Source organism: Nyctereutes procyonoides, unplaced genomic scaffold (genome assembly GCF_905146905.1).
Source record: "Nyctereutes procyonoides isolate TBG_1078 unplaced genomic scaffold, NYPRO_anot_genome, whole genome shotgun sequence".
Taxonomy (NCBI): domain Eukaryota; kingdom Metazoa; phylum Chordata; class Mammalia; order Carnivora; family Canidae; genus Nyctereutes; species Nyctereutes procyonoides.
In genome coordinates, this window is record NW_026575140.1 from 7513699 (window position 1) to 7533103 (window position 19405).

Sequence of the window (19405 nt, forward strand, 5' to 3'; positions counted from 1 at the left end):
AGGCGCCAAACTGCTGAGCCACCCAGGGATCCCCTGTCTTTTGTGAGTTAATTGAGACTCACAGTGGGAACCCCCAGGGTTGGTGACTCCTTCCTCTAACTCAGATTAGGGAAATTTTAAATTATCAGGACCTTTCCTGGCTTTGAGGGTGTCAGAGGAGGAGCAACACTCTTGCTCATGTGGCCCCCTGAGAGTGAGTGTGCTGTCCACGGCGTGAGCTGCTTCACTGGGACCTGAGGGTCACGAGCTGCTGGCAGTGCCTGCTTTTGATCTAGGATGCTGAAGACAAGTGGACCCGGCACACAGGTCCACACACACCCTGTGCTCTTTCTTCTCCGCTGACATTCCCTCACCCTTACTCCCTAGGACCAAGTGTCCCCTTAACTGCTCAGTGAGACATTCCACTGGTAATAGCCAGCACCTCACTGCCATTGCACACAGTAGTCAGAATGATATTTTAAGCATATCTATCTGATCATTTCTCTACCCTGCTCAACTTCTTCCCATGACTGCCCAACACACTTAAAATCCACATTGCTCACCATGGCTGACAAGGCCTGCTATGGCCTGGTCCATGCTTGCTGCTCCAACCACATCTTTCATTCTTTTTTCTCTCTGGCCACACTGGCCTTTCTGTTAGTTTTAGAACAGGCCGGCCTCATTCCTGCCCCAGGATCTTTGCACTTTCCATTTCCTCCTTCAGGAATTGACTCCCTCCAGCTCCTACTAGGATTCCCTCACATCTTCCTTCACTGAGATGTCACCTCCTCAAAGAAGTCTCCCCTGACTACCTTGTGGAACCTAGCACCACCTCATCACTGTATTCTTTTATCCTATTTTCTTTTTTTTCCTTCTTTTTTAAAGATTTTATTTATTGGGACTCCTGGGTGGCTCAGCAGTTGAACCTCTGCCTCTGGCTCAGAGCATGATCCTGGAGTGCTGAGATCGAGTCCTGCATTGGGCTCCCTGCATGGAGCCTACTCCTCCCTCTACCTGTCTCTGCCTCTCTCTGTGCCTCTCATGAATAAATAAAATCTTTAAAATTATTTATTTATTTATTTGAGAAGAGAGAGAGCCCACATGCGCATGAGTTGGGGGAGGGGCAGAGAGAGAAGCAAACTCCTCCACATGGGGCTCTGGATCCTGGGACTCCAGGATTGTGACCTGAGCCAAAGGCAGATGCTTAACCAACTGAGCCACTCAGGTGCCCCTCTTTTACTTTTCTTTATTGCATTTATAATTATTTGAAATTATATCCTTCACTTACCTCTTTAGTTTGTGGATGCCTTGAAGTGAGGGGCTTTAATCATCTTGCTCACTAATATACCCCAAGCAACTAGCAGGTGCTCAGTAAACATTTGTTGAGTAAATGGATAGATGGATGGGTGGATGGACAGAATGTCTTTTCAGTCCTGCCTCTCTTCTTACACACACATGCACACACGCACGTACACACATGTACACATACACAGAGAAGTTCTCATCAGGCTTTGCATTTCTTAAAGAACCTGCCTGTGTCCTGCCCCGATCTGCTCAGGTGTCATTGTGATAGTCACAGTTAAAAGCTCTACTCCAGGGTCTTTTGGGAGGCAGAAGGTCTTAGAGCATCAGGTTCCCCATGTGGGAATGTATTTCAAGGGAACTGGGAGGTTTGGGGCTGGGCCTTGGACAAGCTAGGTTTCAAGCCAAATATGTTGGGAAAAATCATTTTATTGGACAGTAAGTAATCCCACTGGGGCAGAAAGGGCTGGGAATGAAGGAGCACATGAGCCTCAGTGTTGGTGCCACCCAACTCTTCCCTCTGTTTTCTTCTGGCTCTGGGAAGCAGGTCTTCCTGGGTCTCCCTATTCTGTCTCCTGGCTCCAGACAAGAGGCTCCCTGGGTAGACACAAATTGCTTCTTTTCAGTTTCAAAAAGCCCAGCTCCTCTTGGTTTGTGTTGGCGGCTTCTGGCAGTGACTCAGGGCAGGAGTCTATCTGCTAGATTGGCCCCTGCTAAGACCACTCTGAACCCTCTCTCTGCTCTTGCATCCTCCTTGGCTCCAAGACAGCAGACTTTTCTTTCTTCTTCCCAAGAAGGGGCTCTAGAGGATTGAGCAGAGAAACGTCAGGTTTTCTTCCAGGCCGGTTTCAGCCCTGGGATGTTCAGAGCAGCCTCTTCCTTCAAACCTCAGTTCCAAGGCTCCTTGCCCACGGCCAGTTGGTATGGAAGGAGGCTCCTGGCTGAGGAAGGCTGAGACAGAGCGGCTCAGGTTCTAGTTCCAGCGGTGGATAGTCGGAGTCACTGCAGGAAGAGGCATTGGCTGTCTTAGGTGGTTAAACGTTTGCCCTCCCCACAGAGTGGCTCAGCCAGTGAGCTTCTGTGGGGTCAGCCTCCTGCCACCACGCTGCAATCGCCAGATTTGGGGGCTGGAGCAACTTAGGTCTTTATCCGATTCTGCTAGGTCTTTATTGATGCCTCTGGAGAGCCCTGCTGGAAATTGGTTTCTCTGCTTCCACCTTTGCTGGGGTGACCACAGGAGCATCCCCATAGGTCCGGTAGCCACCAACCAGGCAGTATGTCTCTCCATGCCAGCCCACCTGGGTTTCTCCACAGCCTCGGTAGAGGACATGGTAGTGACCAGGTGTAGGAGGAGAAATGGGAGCCACTGTTGCTGGAAAGAAAATCAGATCTAATCAGTCATTTCTGCTATGTACAGTGACCTGCCAGGACCTCCCACCTCTTGTCTCTCCCAGTGTCTGGCTGAAGTCCTTTAATCTGCTTGGTATCTGGAACACAGCCTTGGCCCATTGCTTCTATGAGTCCCCTAGAGAAGGAATATGGCTGCAAAAGCGATTCTATGTAGCTCAGGGCAGCAGCAGGAGACGCGGAAATCTGTTCTACATTTTTGGAGGAAATAGTAGAACCTGAAAACGGTTGCATCTGGGGTCCTTTCCATCTCTCCCTTCCACAGCAGAAAAAGCATTTCTCAAGGTCTATCACTTCTGAGGCTTTAATGGAAATACCTTTTTAGTGTTGGAAAAATTAATATAAATGGGCTAAGAACTTCTCTCATCTTGGCAACCCCTCCTGGGCCCCATTCATACTGCCTATATCAACCACACTGATCTCTAGCCCTCTGGTACTTTTACCTAGGTTAGCAAAAGGCCAAATACTGAGGCAGAGTGACCAGGAGGTTCAGAGCCAGATTCTGGGTGACAAGTCTAGGCTCACGTCAACCCAGCCTCCTAGGACACCATTTCGTCAGCCCTCCAGTCTTGGTATCACTCATCACTCTCCTTTGTTCTTCTGTTCTTCCCATTGATAGGACACCACATTTTCCCAGCACTCAGCAGCTCATTCTGGGGTGTGTCTGAGGGGGACCCACGTGGATGTCTACATGACAGCATGGTGAAGGTGCCTGGATTTGAAGGAGGGTTTCATGAGTGGCCCTCCACAATTCTTCCTCGAACTGCTCCATTTATCACTTGCCAACAAAAATTGGCTTGACTTTTGCTGAGAGGCCACTCAGAAAAGGGTCAGAATGGAAGTATCTTGTAGCCAAAAGGGAAGGCTGCATTTATAAAGATTAGAAGCTTTCTGAATAGTTGCCCAGGGATGACATTTCACTTGTCCTTAGCAGTGAGCAGGAACACTGTAAGTCCCTGAGGGGGCCCCAGGTCACTTGTATTACTTACAGCTGATTAAGTTCTGAGGTGTGGTGGGCAAGCCCAAAAAGGAACCTGTGTCAGCCAGGTGAAGTTGTGTGTATACCAATGACTCTTGTACAGATGCCTGACCTAGGCCTACCTGCTATGCTGCCCTCCCAGGGGACAGAGGACAAGTTAGAATGAATATAGAAGATCCGGTCAGACATTCTCTCTCAGGCAACCAAACAGATTGGTATCTGGTAGAGAACTGGTAGGGAAGTTTCCCCAAGAGCATCACGTTTGCGTCATTACTCTGCCATGGAAACTGTGAGAAGCCTTGTGAAGTCATCACTATCCAGTGAGGTCACATAAGGAATCCGTGACTTGAAGGGCAGGCTTCAGGCTCTCGGGGTTTTGTGGAGGAGAGCAGGGTGGAGACAGAAAAGCACCTTGTCTGGGCCCTCACACTTCTCTCCCCAGCCAGCCCTAGGAAATAACTGTGGCACAGCGCCAGGGACCAAAATAGGGCAAGAGAACCCACATTCTGTGATTGGCTTGAGAGGCAAGACTAACCCAAGAGACAGTCAGGTTGTATGGCACTGACCCTAAGTATTCAACAGCTGGGGAGGCAGAGATTTGTGTGGAAGTTTCCTTGGCAGTGGCCCTCAAGGATAAGTTAGATTTGGACTCATGGAGAGGAGAGGGAAGACCTTCCAGCTGAGAAGAATAAAAGCAAAGACAAAGTCTTCTTGAACTTGTCCTTCTCCAAATGCAAATTCACAGAACCCTCACATTTTTACAACTGAGGACTCAAAAAACTAAGAGGTGAAGGGGGCCTATGTGAGGTTATACAAGTAGTGGAGAGGTGTTCTGCTCAATGGTAGGGCTTCAGGTGGGCTCTGGATTTATACCTGATAGGAATGTGAAGACAAACTCATCCTTTTCAAAGTGACACTGCGAGAGATGTTAAAGGTGCTCCAAGGCCAAATGAAGGTCCTCAATGGCTTTCACCAAGTGGGAATGGTGGGGCCGTTTTAGTATGAAATTCAAAACAAATTCATGACAAAACAACAACCTAGTCATTACATTCATCTCTCCCCTAAAAAGGCAAATTACTGATATAACAATCCTACCACTGTGAAAGGATGAAGTGTGGGCTCAGCAGAAGTGTGGGTGAAAAACATGGTCAAACTGTGAAGAGGCGTTACTAAAAGCTGATTGGGTCCTACTCAGAGGAGGAGGAAATAGCTCTGCCCTGAGCTTGATCAGGCCCACAGGAAGGAACCACATTTGGGGCAGCCCTGGATACAGTCAGTCAACACTTCCTAGCAATGAGAGATAATCTTCCTTAAAGGGGGCCCCCTGTTGCTGACCTTGAATATGCAAAGATGGGATGCTTGTTTCCTGGGGCAGTTGCAAAAGGCATGTTCCCTGGAAGTGCATAATGATGCAGGACTATTTTAGAAGTTGGGCAACAACAACAAAGTGGGGCAACGGTGGTTGAGAACCATATCATCTTTCTAGTCCTAAATTGCTTGAATTAGTGTGGTGCATGTTAGGACACACAAAATCAGACATGATTAGAATGGACTGCCCTTGCAGGGTGCTGGGAGGGAAGATGTGAAGGGGAGAGCTCTGGGGGAGGTTCTTTCTGGCCAAGTGGGCCAATAGAAGACCACTTACATTCTCCAAGGCTCAGGAGGGATTATTTGTCTGGGAACATCACTCTGACCTCGTAGGGTTACTGATACATTATCAGGACCTGGGTCTTTGGGGAAGGGAGAATAGCATAGACAAATGGTTGTGAGCTCAGAAATATGTAATTTATTTTTTTAAGATTTTATTTTTAAGTAATCTCTACTCCCTTCATGGGCCTTGAACTCAACCTAGAGATCAAGAGTCACATACTCTACTGACTGAGCCAGCCAGGTGCCTCTGAAATCTGTTTTTTTTTTTTTTTTAAGATTTTATTTACTCACAAGAGACAGAGAGAAAGGCAGAGACATAGGCAGAAGGAGAAGCAGGCTCCCTGTGGGGAGCCCGATGTGGGACTTGATCCTAAGACCCTGGGATCACTAGCTGAGCCAAAGGCAGAGGCTCAACCACTGAGTCACTCACGTTGTCCTGAAATCTGTATTTTTAACAAACTTCCTGGGCAGTTTTGCAAGTGATCCATGGGTAGAGTGACCAAACTATTGTCCAAACTGGGTTACTTTTGAGAGTTAAAGTGGGCAATATTAAAAGTTGGCAACTAACTCAACCCTTGGTGCACACAGACAAAATTGTCATCATTATGTCATGTGTATGATTTTGAGCAACTTTATCCCTCTGAGCCTCCAGTTTCCTTATATGACCCGTCTCCCTCTACCCCTCTCCTCTGCTCATACTCTCAAATAAAATCTTTAAAAGTTTCCTCATAGGAGAGCCATGATTATACATGTAGTGCAATCTTCTGTTCTCTGCAACCTTGTCCTTTGCAGTGTGCAAGTATTTTTTTTTAAAGTTTATTTATTTATTTTTTAAAATTTATTTATTTATGATAATTACAGAGAGAGAGAGAGAGAGAGAGAGAGAGAGAGAGAGAGAGAGGCAGAGACACAGGCAGAGGGAGAAGCAGGCTCCATGCACCAGGAGCCCGATATGGGATTCGATCCCGGGTCTCCAGGATCGCGCCCTGGGCCAAAGGCAGGCGCCAAACCGCTGCGCCACCCAGGGATCCCCCAAGTATTTTTTTTTGTGTGTGTGTGTGTATGCGTCCAAGTATTTTTAAGTTGTTTTGTAGAGTATGACTCTCAACTGCACATTACTTTAGGCTTATATACTACAGAAACTGGAACCTAGGAAACAGTGAGAGGATGCTACATGCTTATTTTGCCAGTTTTGTAAAAAGTTTAATCCTCTTTCTCTTCCCAGGCCACAAAGAGAAAGAATGCAGAGCTTGGAAATGCACACCAAGCAATACTTCTGTGTCAGTCTGTCTTTTCTATTCTTCTGGCAGTACTTCCTGAAAAGACTTCACCAAGAATGCCCAAGCTTGCCATGAGCACTGTTGGTGAAGAAAATCTCTACTGCTAGTCATGTCCCCTTTCACTTCTCCGAGGGGTTTAAGGGATGTTTTGGGGGCAGGAAATAAAATCTAAGTGTTTACTAATTAAAACGGCAACAGAAAGAGCCTCTGTCCCAGATGTGTTGTTTGGAGTGTGAATCTTCTCACAGTCCAATGAATTCCACCCCAGTGGTAACTATTATTAAGCGAGACCCATAAAAACATTACTTATTGTTAGAAATTATGACATAATACAAAGCCAAAAATCTACTTTATTTTTCCCAAGTCATGTGAAAGACTGCAAAGAACCGTGCTCAGTAGCTCGCTCTCCATTTAGGGCCACATATATCTTTGGAAAGCAGACAGCAGCTCACCAGGCCTTCAGGGAGGTGACTAGGTAGCCCAGTGCATCCGTTTTGGTTTTTTAATTTTATTTATTAATGAGAGACACAGAGAAGCAGAGACACAGGCAGGGGGAGAAGCAGGCTCCACCCAGGGAGCTCGATGTGGGACTCGATCCCAGGACTCCAGGATCATGCCCTGGGCTGAAGGCGGTGCTAAACCTGAGCCACCCAGGCTGCTCAGCCCAGTGCATCCTACTGACAAGTGCACTCACACACTCAGAACAAAGGGAAAGATCCCTGTTAATGGCATCATGTTTAAGCTGGCTGCCATCAGACTTGCTAGGGAAAGACTCTCACTGAGGACCTAGTCCTGGAAGACTTCTCCTCCGACGAGCTGCCAGCTCAATCTTCTGAACCAGGCTTACATCCCAGGGATGGGTCACAAAGCTGATGACAGTGCCAGGCACCTCACTCCCTACACGGCCCACCCTACCGGCTCTATGGATGTAGTCTTGCAGGGTGAGGGGGAAATCGTAATTGACAACTAGCTCTACATGGGTGCTGTCCAGGCCCCGAGAGGCTATGTCTGTGCAGAGGAGTATGTCCCGGGAGCCCTTCTGGAAGCACTGGAAGATACCTGCTCTCATTGAGGCTGGCATTTGTCCCTGCAGCCTTAGGTGTTGGATTTTGTGGTCATCCAGAATATATCCCAGCCAGTTCACAGTGCTGGAGCTATTACAGAACACCAGAATAGTTCCCGAGGGGCCAGTCCTATATGCTCTGTCATGCTGCTTGAGGATCTGCACCAATTCAGTCACCTTCTCTGCTCCCTTCAGCCTCATAAATGTCTGTCTAACATGAGGCATGATGCAGTGGAGCTTAGAGCTGGTGATGGTGGTCAGAGAGTCTGGGCTGGCAACTTTATTTAGCAGCTGGCTTACACCTTCGGGAAATGTGGCCCCCACCAGCACTAACTGAGCTTTGGGATTGAAGGGGTCTTTTAAGTCATCTGGGTCTTCTGCTATATGGCTCTTCTGCAAGATGTAGTCCACTAGTTCCAAGAAGCTTTCATCCAATAGTGTGTCTGCCTCATCCAACACCAAGAAGGAGAGCTGCTTCAGGCTGACTAGGTGACTTTTCAGGGCCTTCCACAGAGCTCCTGGAGTGGCCACTAGTACGTCTGCTGGAGGTTGTTTGGACAGTTGCACCCGGATCCTATTCATGCCATGGCCTCCCCCTAGCTCTCGCACCTGGAGGCCCAAAGAGATGCCCAAGGGCTGGGCCACTGCCCGCACCTGTTCGGCTAATTCTCGCGAAGGCACAAGGACGAGGCCTCGAGGAGCAGGTGTACTGTGGGGATTCAGGCCTGGCCGGCCCAGGAGCCGCTGAAGCAGAGGTAGTAGGTATCCGAGAGTCTTGCCACTGCCCGTTTCCGCGGCGCAAAGGATGTGGCGGCCGCGAAGTAGAGGGGGAATGGTGCTGGACTGCACGGTTGTAGGCCGAAGGACTTCAGGCGCAGCCTCCTTCAGCGCACGAAGCACTGGGGGTTCCAGACCCAGATCCGCGAAGCTGCCCTCGGATGAGAGGTTCCGCAGCGCTGGTACCTCGTGTTGCGCGCGCTCGATGGAGAAGTGGTCTCTGCGGGAGCGCCGATTCTTCCAACCACGCGAAGCTAGTGGCGCGCGCTCCCAGCGGCCCAGCGTGAGGCGCGCCGGCTGGCTCAGCTCCCGCCGCCGCGCCGAGATGAGCAGCGGGCCAGGCCGCGCCAGCACCAGCCGCGGGGAACTCCGTCGCCCGCTCTGCCGCTGTTGTAGAGCCCGCGGGATGCGAACCACGGGCAGGGGCTCCTCAGGACCGCGGCCCGCCAGGTCCCGTCGAGGCGCGCAAAGCCACTGGGCCGCGAGCCGCAGCAGCCGCGGCGGCCGCGCCACAGCCATAGTCCCCTAGGCGTGCGAGAGGCGCACGGCGATGACGTCACGAGCGCGCGAGGCCTCGTGGACGGTGTCCGGCGCGGCTCAGTAAGGCTTGTGGAGTCGGCGAACCCTGAGGAAGGAGGGAGAGTCTGTAAAGTTCAACTGCGGCGAGGTCTGTAGGTCCGAACAGGTGTTGGCGACGTCCAGACCCGGATCGGCCTGGGGGAAAAGGGCGCGATGGAGGCAGGCGCGGGGTCCCGCGATACGCGGCGCTGGGGGCCGGGCCTAATGGACAGGAGGGCGGAGGGCTTCTGGCGATTGGGTGTCGGTCCTGGTCATTCTCTTTTGTCGCTCCCACCGCTCCTTTGGTGGCTTGTCTAGTGTTGGTCTGTAAATTCCGAGGGTGCGGTGGTGTTTTCCCAGGTGTGATCCCCGCTCAAGGTCTGGTAATAAATGTTTACTGAGAATCTGAATGTATGGTCAGGCCTGGGGGAGAAGACGAGGGCCAGGTGTCTTAGATCTAGGCCCCCCTTCCCTTGGCCAAGAGCTGAGAGCCCCGAGGGCAAACTGAAGGCCCCTCTGTGAAGCGGGAGCTGTAAGATCTTCAGGCTTTATTTCAAGTAGACCTTTCTCTTTGTACTTACCCCCACCTTTCACCTGAGGTTCGCTCTCCATTCTCTTGCCAACCCTCCCAACTTTTTTCATCCTGAACCTACCATTCTTGCAGTATGCTCACTTTCACTGGGTTCCCAGTCAAGATACATAAATTGCTTAAATAGGGATCCCTGGGTGGCGCAGCGGTTTGGCGCCTGCCTTTCGCCCAGGGCGCGGTCCTGGAGACCCGGGATCGAATCCCACGTCGGGCTCCCGGTGCATGGAGCCTGCTTCTCCCTCTGCCTGTGTCTCTGCCTCTCTCTCTCTCTGTGACTATCATAAATAAATAAAAATTTTTTAAAAATTGCTTAAATAGTGGTGAGGAGGGTCCTTGATCACTCAGGTGATCAAATATGTGGCTTGCGTTACATAGCCCTGGCCAGAGTATTTTACTTGCATTCAGTTGTTCAGGTTGCAAAAAAAAAAAAAAAAAAAACCCTTATCTGTTTCTGATTGACTTACTTCGCTCAGCATTATACCCTTTGAATCCATTCATGTTGTTGCAAATGGCAAGATTTAATTCTTTTTTTTTTTTTAAGGTCTTTTATTTACTGATTCACGAGAGACACACAGAGAGAGGCAGAGACACAGGCAGAGAGGAGGAGCAGACTCCTGTCAGGGAGCCCCATGTGGGACTCAATCCTGGGACTTCAGGATCATGCCCTGAGCCAAAGGCAGACGCACAACCACTGAGCCACCCAGGCATCCCAAGATTGTTTTATTTATTTACTCATGAGAGGCAGAGACACAGGCAGAGGGAGAAGCAGGCTCCACTCAGGGAGTCCGACATGGGACTCGATCCTGGGACTCCAGGTTCACGCCCTGGGCTGAAGGCAAGCGCTAAACTGCTGAGCCACCCCGGGATCCCCTATCTCACATCTTCTTTATTCATCAATCCAGGGACACTTGGGTTGCTTCCATAATTTAGCTATTGTAAATAATGCTGCAATAAACATAGAGGTGCTTTTTTTCCCCCCTTCAATTCGCGTTTTTGTATTCTTTGCCTAAATACCCAGTACTAGAATTGCTGGATCATATGGCAGTTTTATTTTTAATTTTTTGCGAAACTTCCATACTGTTTTCCACAGTGGCTGCACCAGTTTTAATTTCCACCAACAGTGCAAGAAGTTTCCTTTTCCACCAATCCTCACCAATGCATGTTGTTTCCAAAGAGATAAATACTTGAAAATTTCAAATGCCATTCTGATACATAAGTAGACTTTCTGGAAAGTTACCCATCAAACCAGCAGAGGAGAGAGTTTTGAGTAGCGACAGATGAACAGAGTCATTGGATAGAGCAAGCAATGGCTCTCAAGTGAGGGTGATTTTTGCCCCCACCCCACCCCGGGATATTTGACAGAATTTGGAGACATTTCTGGTTGTCACATCTGGGGAGGTGCTACTGGCATCTAGTGAGCAGAGGCCAGGGATGTTGCTGAACATTATGCAGTGCACAGGAAAGCCTCCCACAAAAAAAGATTATCTGGCCCAACATGTGAATAGTGTGTTGTTGAGAAACCCTGCATAGAGTATGAGGACTGAAGAGAGGCTGAGGTTACATGTGCTTTCACTTCAGGTAGGCATATCTGACAGCCTCTTGCGCTGGCTCTGCCTCATCCCCAGAATTTGTAATGAGGACACTGATGCCATTGCTTGCTACGCCCTTGGGATTAGGAAAGTTGGGGGTCCTTCCTGAAAGTCATAAACACAAGAAATAGTGACTCAAGGAAGTGAAGCTGGAGAAGAGAAGTTTAGAGAGAACAAAACTGTCCTCATGGGTCTGGGGAATGTGCCAAATGGAAAAGAGCTGAGGTGTGCCATGGGGTGTACCATTCCAGAGTGCAGAATTAGGACCCATAGGTAACAGGAAGATTCTGAATTTGATATAAAGAACTGCTGTAACAACTAGAATTGCCCAGGTCTGTCTTGAGGATGCTGAGTTTTTCCATCATTGAAAGTTCATATCCAGGCCGGATGACCGCTGGTTGGCAATATGATCGAAGGGAGTTGATATAAAGGGCACTGCAAGGTATTGTGATTCTGTACTACTTTTATGATTCTTCTCAAGAAATCAGAGCTCCTTGCTCCTTATCTATGTAGCTTCTTTTTTTTTCTTTTTTAAAGATTTTGTTTATTTATTCATGAGAATACACAGAGAGGAGAGAGAGAGAGGCAGAGACACAGGCAGAGGGAGAAGCAGGCTCCATGCAGGGAGCCCGACATGGGACTTGATCCAGGGTCTCCAGGATCACACCCTGGGCTGCGGGCAGCACTAAACCGCTGAGCCACGGGGGCTGCCCTATGTAGCTTCTTTGACATCTGACTCAACAGGTCTTATCCATTTACATGTGCCACTGTTTTTTTCAGATAAAAACAAAGTCTTACTTTGCACCAAGCCAGAGTAGATACACTGAAGGAATTATCAGAAAAGAATAATACATAGGTATGTAGTTGCATTTGGGTTCTACCGAAATATTTGGGGCAGGGAAGCTGGTTACTATATGGCTACTTTCTCACCATGCTCAAGTCCTTACAAGATGATTAACTCAAAATCTCATAAAGATTGGAGTCTGTCTGAGCCAGTCTCTGCCCATGGTCCTTAATTTCTTTTTGTCAGTTGTCAACTACTTAATAAGTCTCCTCTCTTTTCCTGCTGTTCACAGGAGACATTGAGTAATTTCTAGTTGTTATTGAGATACATGTTTTATATTATAGTACTCTAGGAATAAGAAAGTTTTACTTATTTGTGAAAAGAATGAGAATAGGGGCCTAACTTGGTAGTATTTTTTTCCCAGGGCTGTCATAGTAACTCACGTTGCCTGGTTACTCCATAAGTTTTAAACAGAATTATTGTCCCTTGGATCTCAGGTGATAATGGTACAGCCATTCATTCATTTATTCGTTCAATAAATATTTCCTGGGCACCATGTATATGCTGGGTACTGTTCAAACAGACAGTGGGCAAAACAGGTAAAATTCCTGCCCTGATGGAGTTTACATTCATTCATTCATTCATTCATTCATTCATTCATTTAAGAGTTTACATTCTGAGTTAATTGACTTGGGGGTAAGGCCTGGACTTTGCTATTTTTTAAAGCCTTTCCAAATGATTCTAATATGCTTCCCCATTTGAGAATCACAGTTATAAACAAAGCACTTAGGAAATTGCAAGGCATTACAAAAATAAAAAGTAGCTGTTAGTTAGTATTCTCTCCCTGTTCCTTCATTTTCCTGCCTGCATCAGGACTGTTGCACAAGTGCTGAACATTTTCTTTTCAGCCTGTGTCACTATATGCCTAGATCATTTCATCCTCTTTCTAACCCAACTCCTTACCTCCTTCCTGTCTTTCATTCTCTAGTCCATCATCTGTTTTCCGAATGATCTTACTAAAAAGCACAGCCATGGCCTTGTCACTCCTTGACTCAGAAGCTATTAATGGATGGATGCCTGTGGCCTACAGCTTATCTCCTAATCACTCTGCAGAATCTGCCCCCAACTCCATCTCCTGCTACTTTCTTGAAAATGTATTTTTTAGGGCTCCTGGGTGGCTCAGTGGTTGGGTGTCTGCCTTTGGCTCAGGGCGTGATCCCAGGGTCCTGGGATCGAGTCCCGCATCAGGCTCCATGCAGGGAGTCTGCTTCTCCCTCTAACTATGTCTCTGCCTCTCTGTCTGTGTCTCTCATGAATAAATAAATAAAATCTTAAAAAAAAGAAAATGCATTAAAAAATATTTTATTTATTTATTTGAAAGAGAGCAAGTGAGAGAGAGAGCATGAATAGGGGGAGGGGTGGAAGGAGAGAGAGAGCAGCATACTCCGCACTGAGCTGGGAACCCAATGCGGGGCTTGATCTGCCCTGGGATCATGACCTGAGCTAAAGGCAGACACTTAACCGACTAAGCCACCAGCTGGGTGCCCCTCCTGCTTTCCTACCCGAATCTTATTCATTCTAGTGGTAGCTCTTATGCAAGTTGGGTAAGCAAGGGATTGGGGTAGACATTTGTCTGCTCTGTAATCATACTTGAGGTATGGCAAGGCACTTGAAATGCTCTGTGATAGAGTACACATTTGTCTGTGATAGAGCTCTTCTTTGGCTGAAACATTAACCGTATTGTGGTTCTTGTTGCCATTTGAACTGTTAGCTTCTTTTTTATTTTTAAATTTTTATAGGTTTTTTTTTAAGATTTTATTTATTTATTCATGAGAAACACAGAAAGGAATGAGAGAGAGGCAGAGGGAGAAGCAGGCTCCATGCAGGGAGCCCGATGTGGGACTCGGTCCTGGGTCTCCAGGATCACACCCTGGGCTGAAGGTAGCACTAAACTGCTGAGCCACCCGGGCCACCCATTTTTTAGGTTTTATTTATTTATTCATGAGAGCCACAGAGAGGGAGGCAGAGACAGGCAGAGGGAGAAGCAGGCTCCATGCGAGGACCCCGATGTGGGACTCGATCCTGGGACTCTTGAGATCTTACCCTGAGCCGAAGACAGACACTCAACCGCTGAGCCACCCAGGCATCCCAGTTAGCTTCTTTTCACAACAAACCCTAAACATCTACCTTATGCCAGATGTGTACTTTGTGACAAGGAGCTGGTGATGAGCAAGATGTAGTGATTGCCTTTAATTTGTGATGAGGAAGGCAGATTGATAGTTAGTTGCTCTTGTAATTACAAGAGTATATTCCAATGTAGGACAGGAATGAGCTAAGAGGAGCTCTCTTACTCTGTGTTTGGGACATAAGTGTCAGGGAAGGCTTTCTGGAGGAAGTGACATCTGTATGGAGGTTCTGAAAGGCTACTGGAAGTCGGCCAGGTGGAAGAATAGGAATATGGGTTCTAAGCAGGGGCATCTTATTTAGAGACTCCAAATTGAGAGAGAGCAGGTTAGTTTGGGGAGCTAGAAACAGATCAGAATAGCTGAAGCTTAACATGGAGGAGTTAAGAGGGCAGGGGGCAAATGATGAATGGGCTTCTGAGAAAGGGGGGGAGCAGGCCTTGTGAAGGAGCTGGGACTTAAGAGCAGTAGGGAAGGCTTTGGAGAATGGGAAGAATATCGTATCCTCATTTGTGTTTTGAAAGACCCCTTTGGCTGCTGGAAGGAACATATACAGAACATAATAGGCCTGGAAGCAGAGAGACTGGTTTGTAGGCTCTTGTCATCATTCACTTGGCAGTGGCAGATCCGAGCAGCTTCTTGAGGTCAAGAACTTAGTTCTTTCCATTTCTTTACCTTCAGCACTTCACATAGTGCCTTCATCCTAAAAGATCTAGTAGATGTTTGTTGATAGAAGAGTAGACTTAGAATGTATTGAAAGTGTAAAAGCCCAGTAGCGAGAGCAGTGAACATTTATTAAGCCCGTACTACGTGTGGAGAGCTACTGAGCATCATAGAATTAACTCTTCACAATATCCCACCTGGCAGATTCTGCTGGGGCCTCATATTCCAGAGGGAGAATGGAATAAGGTTAATTATTCCATTCTCTACTAGGTTAATTCATCTGCCCAGGGCAGAGTTGGGATTCCAGGGCAGGTCCTCTTCTTCTTCTTCTTTTTTTTTTAAGATTTTATTTATTTATTCATGATAGACAGAGAGAGAGAGAGAGAGAGAGAGAGAGAGAGACAGAGAGACAGAGACACAGGCAGAGGGAGAAGCAGGCTCCATGCAGGGAGCCCAATGTGGGACTTGATCCGGGGTCTCCAGGATCACGCCCTGGGCTGAAGGCAAGCACCCAAACTGCTGAGCCACCCAGGCTGCCCTCAGGGCAGGTCTTCTGATTCAGTGTTTAGAACTGTAACAGAGATATACTGTATTACCTCTTTCTCATTATAAATATATTAGGTCACTTAAATTTTTTTCTTATCTACAGGTGTTTTGAGTGGGAAGTAGGATAATTCTCTGAATATTTAATCCTAATTGACTTTCATTTTAACTCTATATTTTATTTTATTATTTATTTATTTATTTAAAGATTTTTATTTATTTATACGTGAGAGACAGAGAGAGAGAGAGACAGAGGCAGAGGGAGAAGCAGGCTCCATGCGGGGAGCCCGACAGGGGACTCGATCCCAGGTCTCCAGGATCAGGCCCTGGGCTGAAGGCAGGGGCCAAACTGCTGAGCCACCCAGGGATCCCTAAATTTAATTTTAAAGAAATTGTTTTTTAAGCAATATCATAGTCTCCAGGAAAATTTATGTGGAAGGGACTGGGAAGTTTTTTTTTCTTTTTTAAAGATTTTATTTATTTATTCACGAGAGAGAGAGAGGGAGAGGCAGGCAGAAGGAGAAGCAGGCTCCCTGCAGGGAGCCCGATATGGGACTCGATCCCAGGTCTCCAGGATCAGGCCCTGGGCCAAAGGCGGTGCTAAACCACTGAGCCACCTGGGCTGCCGGGAAGGTTTTTTTCCAGTCCAGTTTGTTGTTTTCCTTGAATAGTGTTATCTTTAATCAGAAAGCATTATAATTGATGGGATTTTTGTATCTATGAAACTGAAGTTAAGGCTACTGAGAAGGTCATCAAACTGTCATAGAGAAGACCAGCCCTTAAAAGAATGGCAGAGAGATTGTCTCAGTTTGTGTGACTAAAATGGTGATCTGGGTGTGATTTTAGGGCTGGGTGAATGGTTGTGATGGGAACTGGGAAAGGGTGGGGACAGCCTAGCTTCTTTGAGAGGAGCCTTCTTGGAGGCAGGCCCTGTCAGGCCCTGCTGGCATGCGCCAGAGGGAGTCCCTGGACCAATCTCCCAACAAGAGGGTGTCCTCAGCCACCACGGAGTAAGTGTTTGGTCACGCCTTCCTTTCGAAGCTGCTGCTAAGGGCCAAGCCCTGGCTCAGGGCTAGAAACCTGGCAGTGAACTAGGTAGCCATGTTCCTGTCCTTGTGGGACTTGTTATCCTGGTGATCTAGAGCAGGAAATGGGGGATGAGAGACCACACAAGTAAGTGTGGACACATGGATTGTAACTGAGCTATAAGGAAGAAACAAAGTGTTGTGAGAGCATGTGACTAGGGACCTGAAGTTAGATGGTCTGGTAGGGAAATGTCTCCAAAAAGGGGACGTTCAAGGTAAAGAGGACCTTAGTGTGGGTGTATATGATTGAGTCCAGGAGAGTGTTCTAGATAGAGAGGACTGCAAGTACATGGGCCCCAGGCTGCAGAGAGCTTAGTGTAGGAGACTTTCAAAGAAGGCCAGGGGGCCAGAGCAAGGAGAATGAGTGGAAGAGAGACTTAAGATGAGCTGGAGATGTGAACAGCAACAGGTCGTGCAGGGCTTGATGGGCCATCAGAAGGGTTTGGGGGTTATCCCTAAACTGATTGGGAAACCACTGAAGGATATAAACAAGGAAGTGGTATTATCAGAGTTGTCTTTTTCAAAACCCATGCAGCATCGAACAGAAAAAGGATAGGAGGGGCGCCTAGATGGCTCAGTCGGTTTAGTATCTGCCTTCGGCTCAAGGACTCAAGTCGTGATTCTGGAGTCCCAGGTTTGAGCCTAATGCACGGCTCAGTGCATTGGGGAGTCTGCTTCTCCCTCCCCCTTCACTCCTCCGCCTCTGCTCATGCTCTGTCTCTTGCTTTCTCTCTCTCTCTCTCTTAAATAAATAAGTAAAATCTTGGGCAGCCCCAGTGGCTCAGTGGTTTAGTGCCTGCCTTCGGCCCAGGGCGTGGTCCTGGAGACCCAGGATCAAGTCCCACATTGGGCTCCCTGTATGGAGCCTGCTTCTGCCTCTGCCTCTGTCTTTGCCCCTCTCTCTCTGTGTCTCTCATGAATAAATAAATAAAATCTAAAAAAATTAAAAAAATAATAAAAAATCTTTTTTAAAAAGAAAGGATAGGAGGAGGTAAGATTAGATTTGGGGAGACCCATTAGATGACTGGGCTTTGTGCACAGTGGTGGCACTAGATATGGAGCCAAGCAGATGGATTAGTTATATTTTGAAGGCTGTTTCAGAAGGAGTTAGTGATAGATTGAATGTGGGGAATATGGATTAAGGATGAGTAACTGGGTGAATGGAGGTGCTAGTTGCTGAAATGGGAAACCTTTTCTCTACCTGTATTGGCCTGATTAACACCTTCTCTTCCTTGGGATCTTGAATCAGAAATTATTGGATGCCTAGGTGGCTCAGTCAGTTAAGCATCTGATTCTTGATTGTGGCCCAGGTCTTAATTTCGGGGTTATGAGATCAAGCCCTGTGTCGGCTCTGTGCTCATGTGGAGTCTGAGATTCTTTCCCCCTCCTTCTCCCACCCCCTCTGTACTTCCCCTCTTGACCCCTTGTGCTCGCTGTCTTTCTAAAATAAGTAAAATAAATAAATAAAATAAAATAAAATGAAACAATTATTTCTTAAGGGAAGCCCTTCTCAACCCCTATCTGTCCCTTTCCTGCTGACACAGATTCCCAAAACCTCATGTCCTTCATAGCACTGTATGTGGTTTAATTTCCCAAGTATTTGTAAGTTCTCTTTCTATAACCCTCTTTTTCTACTCGACTTCCTCCTCCGCATTTTATCTCTAGTGCCAACCAGTGCTTGGCATATTATAGGAGCTCAATAAATGTCTGTTGAATGAATTAATGAATTAGGAAAGCAGATCAGATCAAGATTTTTGTTTTGTGCATGTTTCTTATAAGATGTCCTTAAGATACCCAGGTGGGGATGTATATTGAGCAGGTGGTATAAGATACCTTTAGAGATCACCAGTATGGGCAGCCCTGGTGGTGCAGCGGTTTAGCCCGCCTGCAGCCCAGGGTGTGATCCTGGAGACCCGGGATCGAGTCCCACATCGGGTTCCCTGCATGGGGCCTGCTTCTCCCTCTGCCTGTGTCTCTGCCTCTTTCTCTCTCTCTCTCTCTCTCTCGATCTGTCTCTATGGATAAATAAATAAAATCTTAAAAAAAAAGATCACCAGTATATTACCAATATTGTAAGCCATGGGAGTGAATACACTTACATTGGAGAATGTGTGGAATTAGAAGAGAAGAGGGCCCAAGACTAAGGAGGAAACTCAACATGTGAGTTGAGGAGGTGGAACCAGCAAAAATGCTGAGAAGCAAGACAGAGGGGTGGGAGAAAAACCAGGAAAGTGTGGGGTCAGGGAAGCCTAGGGAGGGGAGAGGTCAAGAAGAGGGGAGGCTCAACCATGTCACTGTACTGTTAGTGAAACCAGATTGTGGACAAGTGTGTGTGTGGTTGATTGCCCAACCTCCAGGTAATTGGTGACTTTAATCAGAGCAGTTTTAGTAGAATGGTAGAGGAGGGCACCAGCCGGAATGGGCTAAATAGTAAAGAGAAAAATGGAGACATTGTTAGTAACTGAGCAGAATAGAACATTGGCTAGCTAGCTTTGTGACTTTTTAGGGGGGTCCATATTTGCTCAGCATAAATAATATTAACAGTTTTCTCTGGGATATGGAATTTTGATTTTTTTCTTTTTACTCCTGTTGGCTTTACCTTCAAAGTATATATTTAGGATGTGACCACTTCTCACTACCTCTACTACCAGCTTCCTGGCCTGAGCCACCATCATATTTTTTTTTTTTTAAGATTTTATTTATTTATTCATGAGAGACATAGAGACAGAGGCAGAGACATAGGCAGAGGGAGAAGCAGGCTACCCGCAGGGAGCGCAATGCAGAACTCGATCCCCAGACCCCAAGATCACACCTGGAGTTGATGCTCAACTGCTGAGCTACCCAGGCATGCCAAGCCACCATCGTCTCTTATGTTGGTTATCAAAGAGCCTTGTACTTGGTCTCCCTGTGTTTACTCTGGCCCCTAACCAATTGCTTGTTCTAGAGTAATCACTGGGATCATGAGAAAACATGT

At 47.3% G+C, this 19405-nt stretch overlaps 3 protein-coding genes across 9 annotated transcripts in view; 1 reads left to right on the plus strand and 2 right to left on the minus strand.

Annotated features, from left to right (window-relative positions):
• Positions 1-2344: 2344 nt before the first annotated feature.
• Positions 2345-3856, minus strand: DPEP2NB (DPEP2 neighbor). Its single transcript, XM_055305167.1, is given in 3 exon segments — positions 2345-2446; positions 2448-2653; positions 3790-3856. Coding segments are annotated over 3 exon segments (375 nt in total).
• Positions 3857-6927: 3071 nt separating this feature from the next.
• Positions 6928-8963, minus strand: DDX28 (DEAD-box helicase 28). The gene has a single exon (XM_055306063.1). It carries the CDS (start codon positions 8954-8956, stop codon positions 7373-7375), a length of 1584 nt encoding a protein of 527 aa, XP_055162038.1. The 5' UTR covers positions 8957-8963; the 3' UTR covers positions 6928-7372.
• Positions 8964-9008: 45 nt separating this feature from the next.
• Positions 9009-19405, plus strand: part of DUS2 (dihydrouridine synthase 2) — a 50329-nt gene continuing 39932 nt past the window's right edge. For 3 of the 7 annotated variants that reach the window (XM_055306341.1, XM_055306347.1, XM_055306346.1), the window contains exons 1-2: positions 9095-9112; positions 11954-12029. The gene's annotated coding sequence lies outside the window, so the exon portion shown is untranslated. Of the gene's footprint in view, positions 9113-9353; positions 9374-11953; positions 12030-19405 lie in introns of those variants that run through there. The other 4 variants (XM_055306343.1, XM_055306348.1, XM_055306342.1 and 1 more) reach the window with 4 other exon arrangements.

Bases quoted from the DNA above. Each gene is read 5' to 3' on its own strand.
- DDX28 (XM_055306063.1), bottom strand. From the start codon at position 8,956: ATGGCTGTGGCGCGGCCGCCGCGGCTGCTGCGGCTCGCGGCCCAGTGG.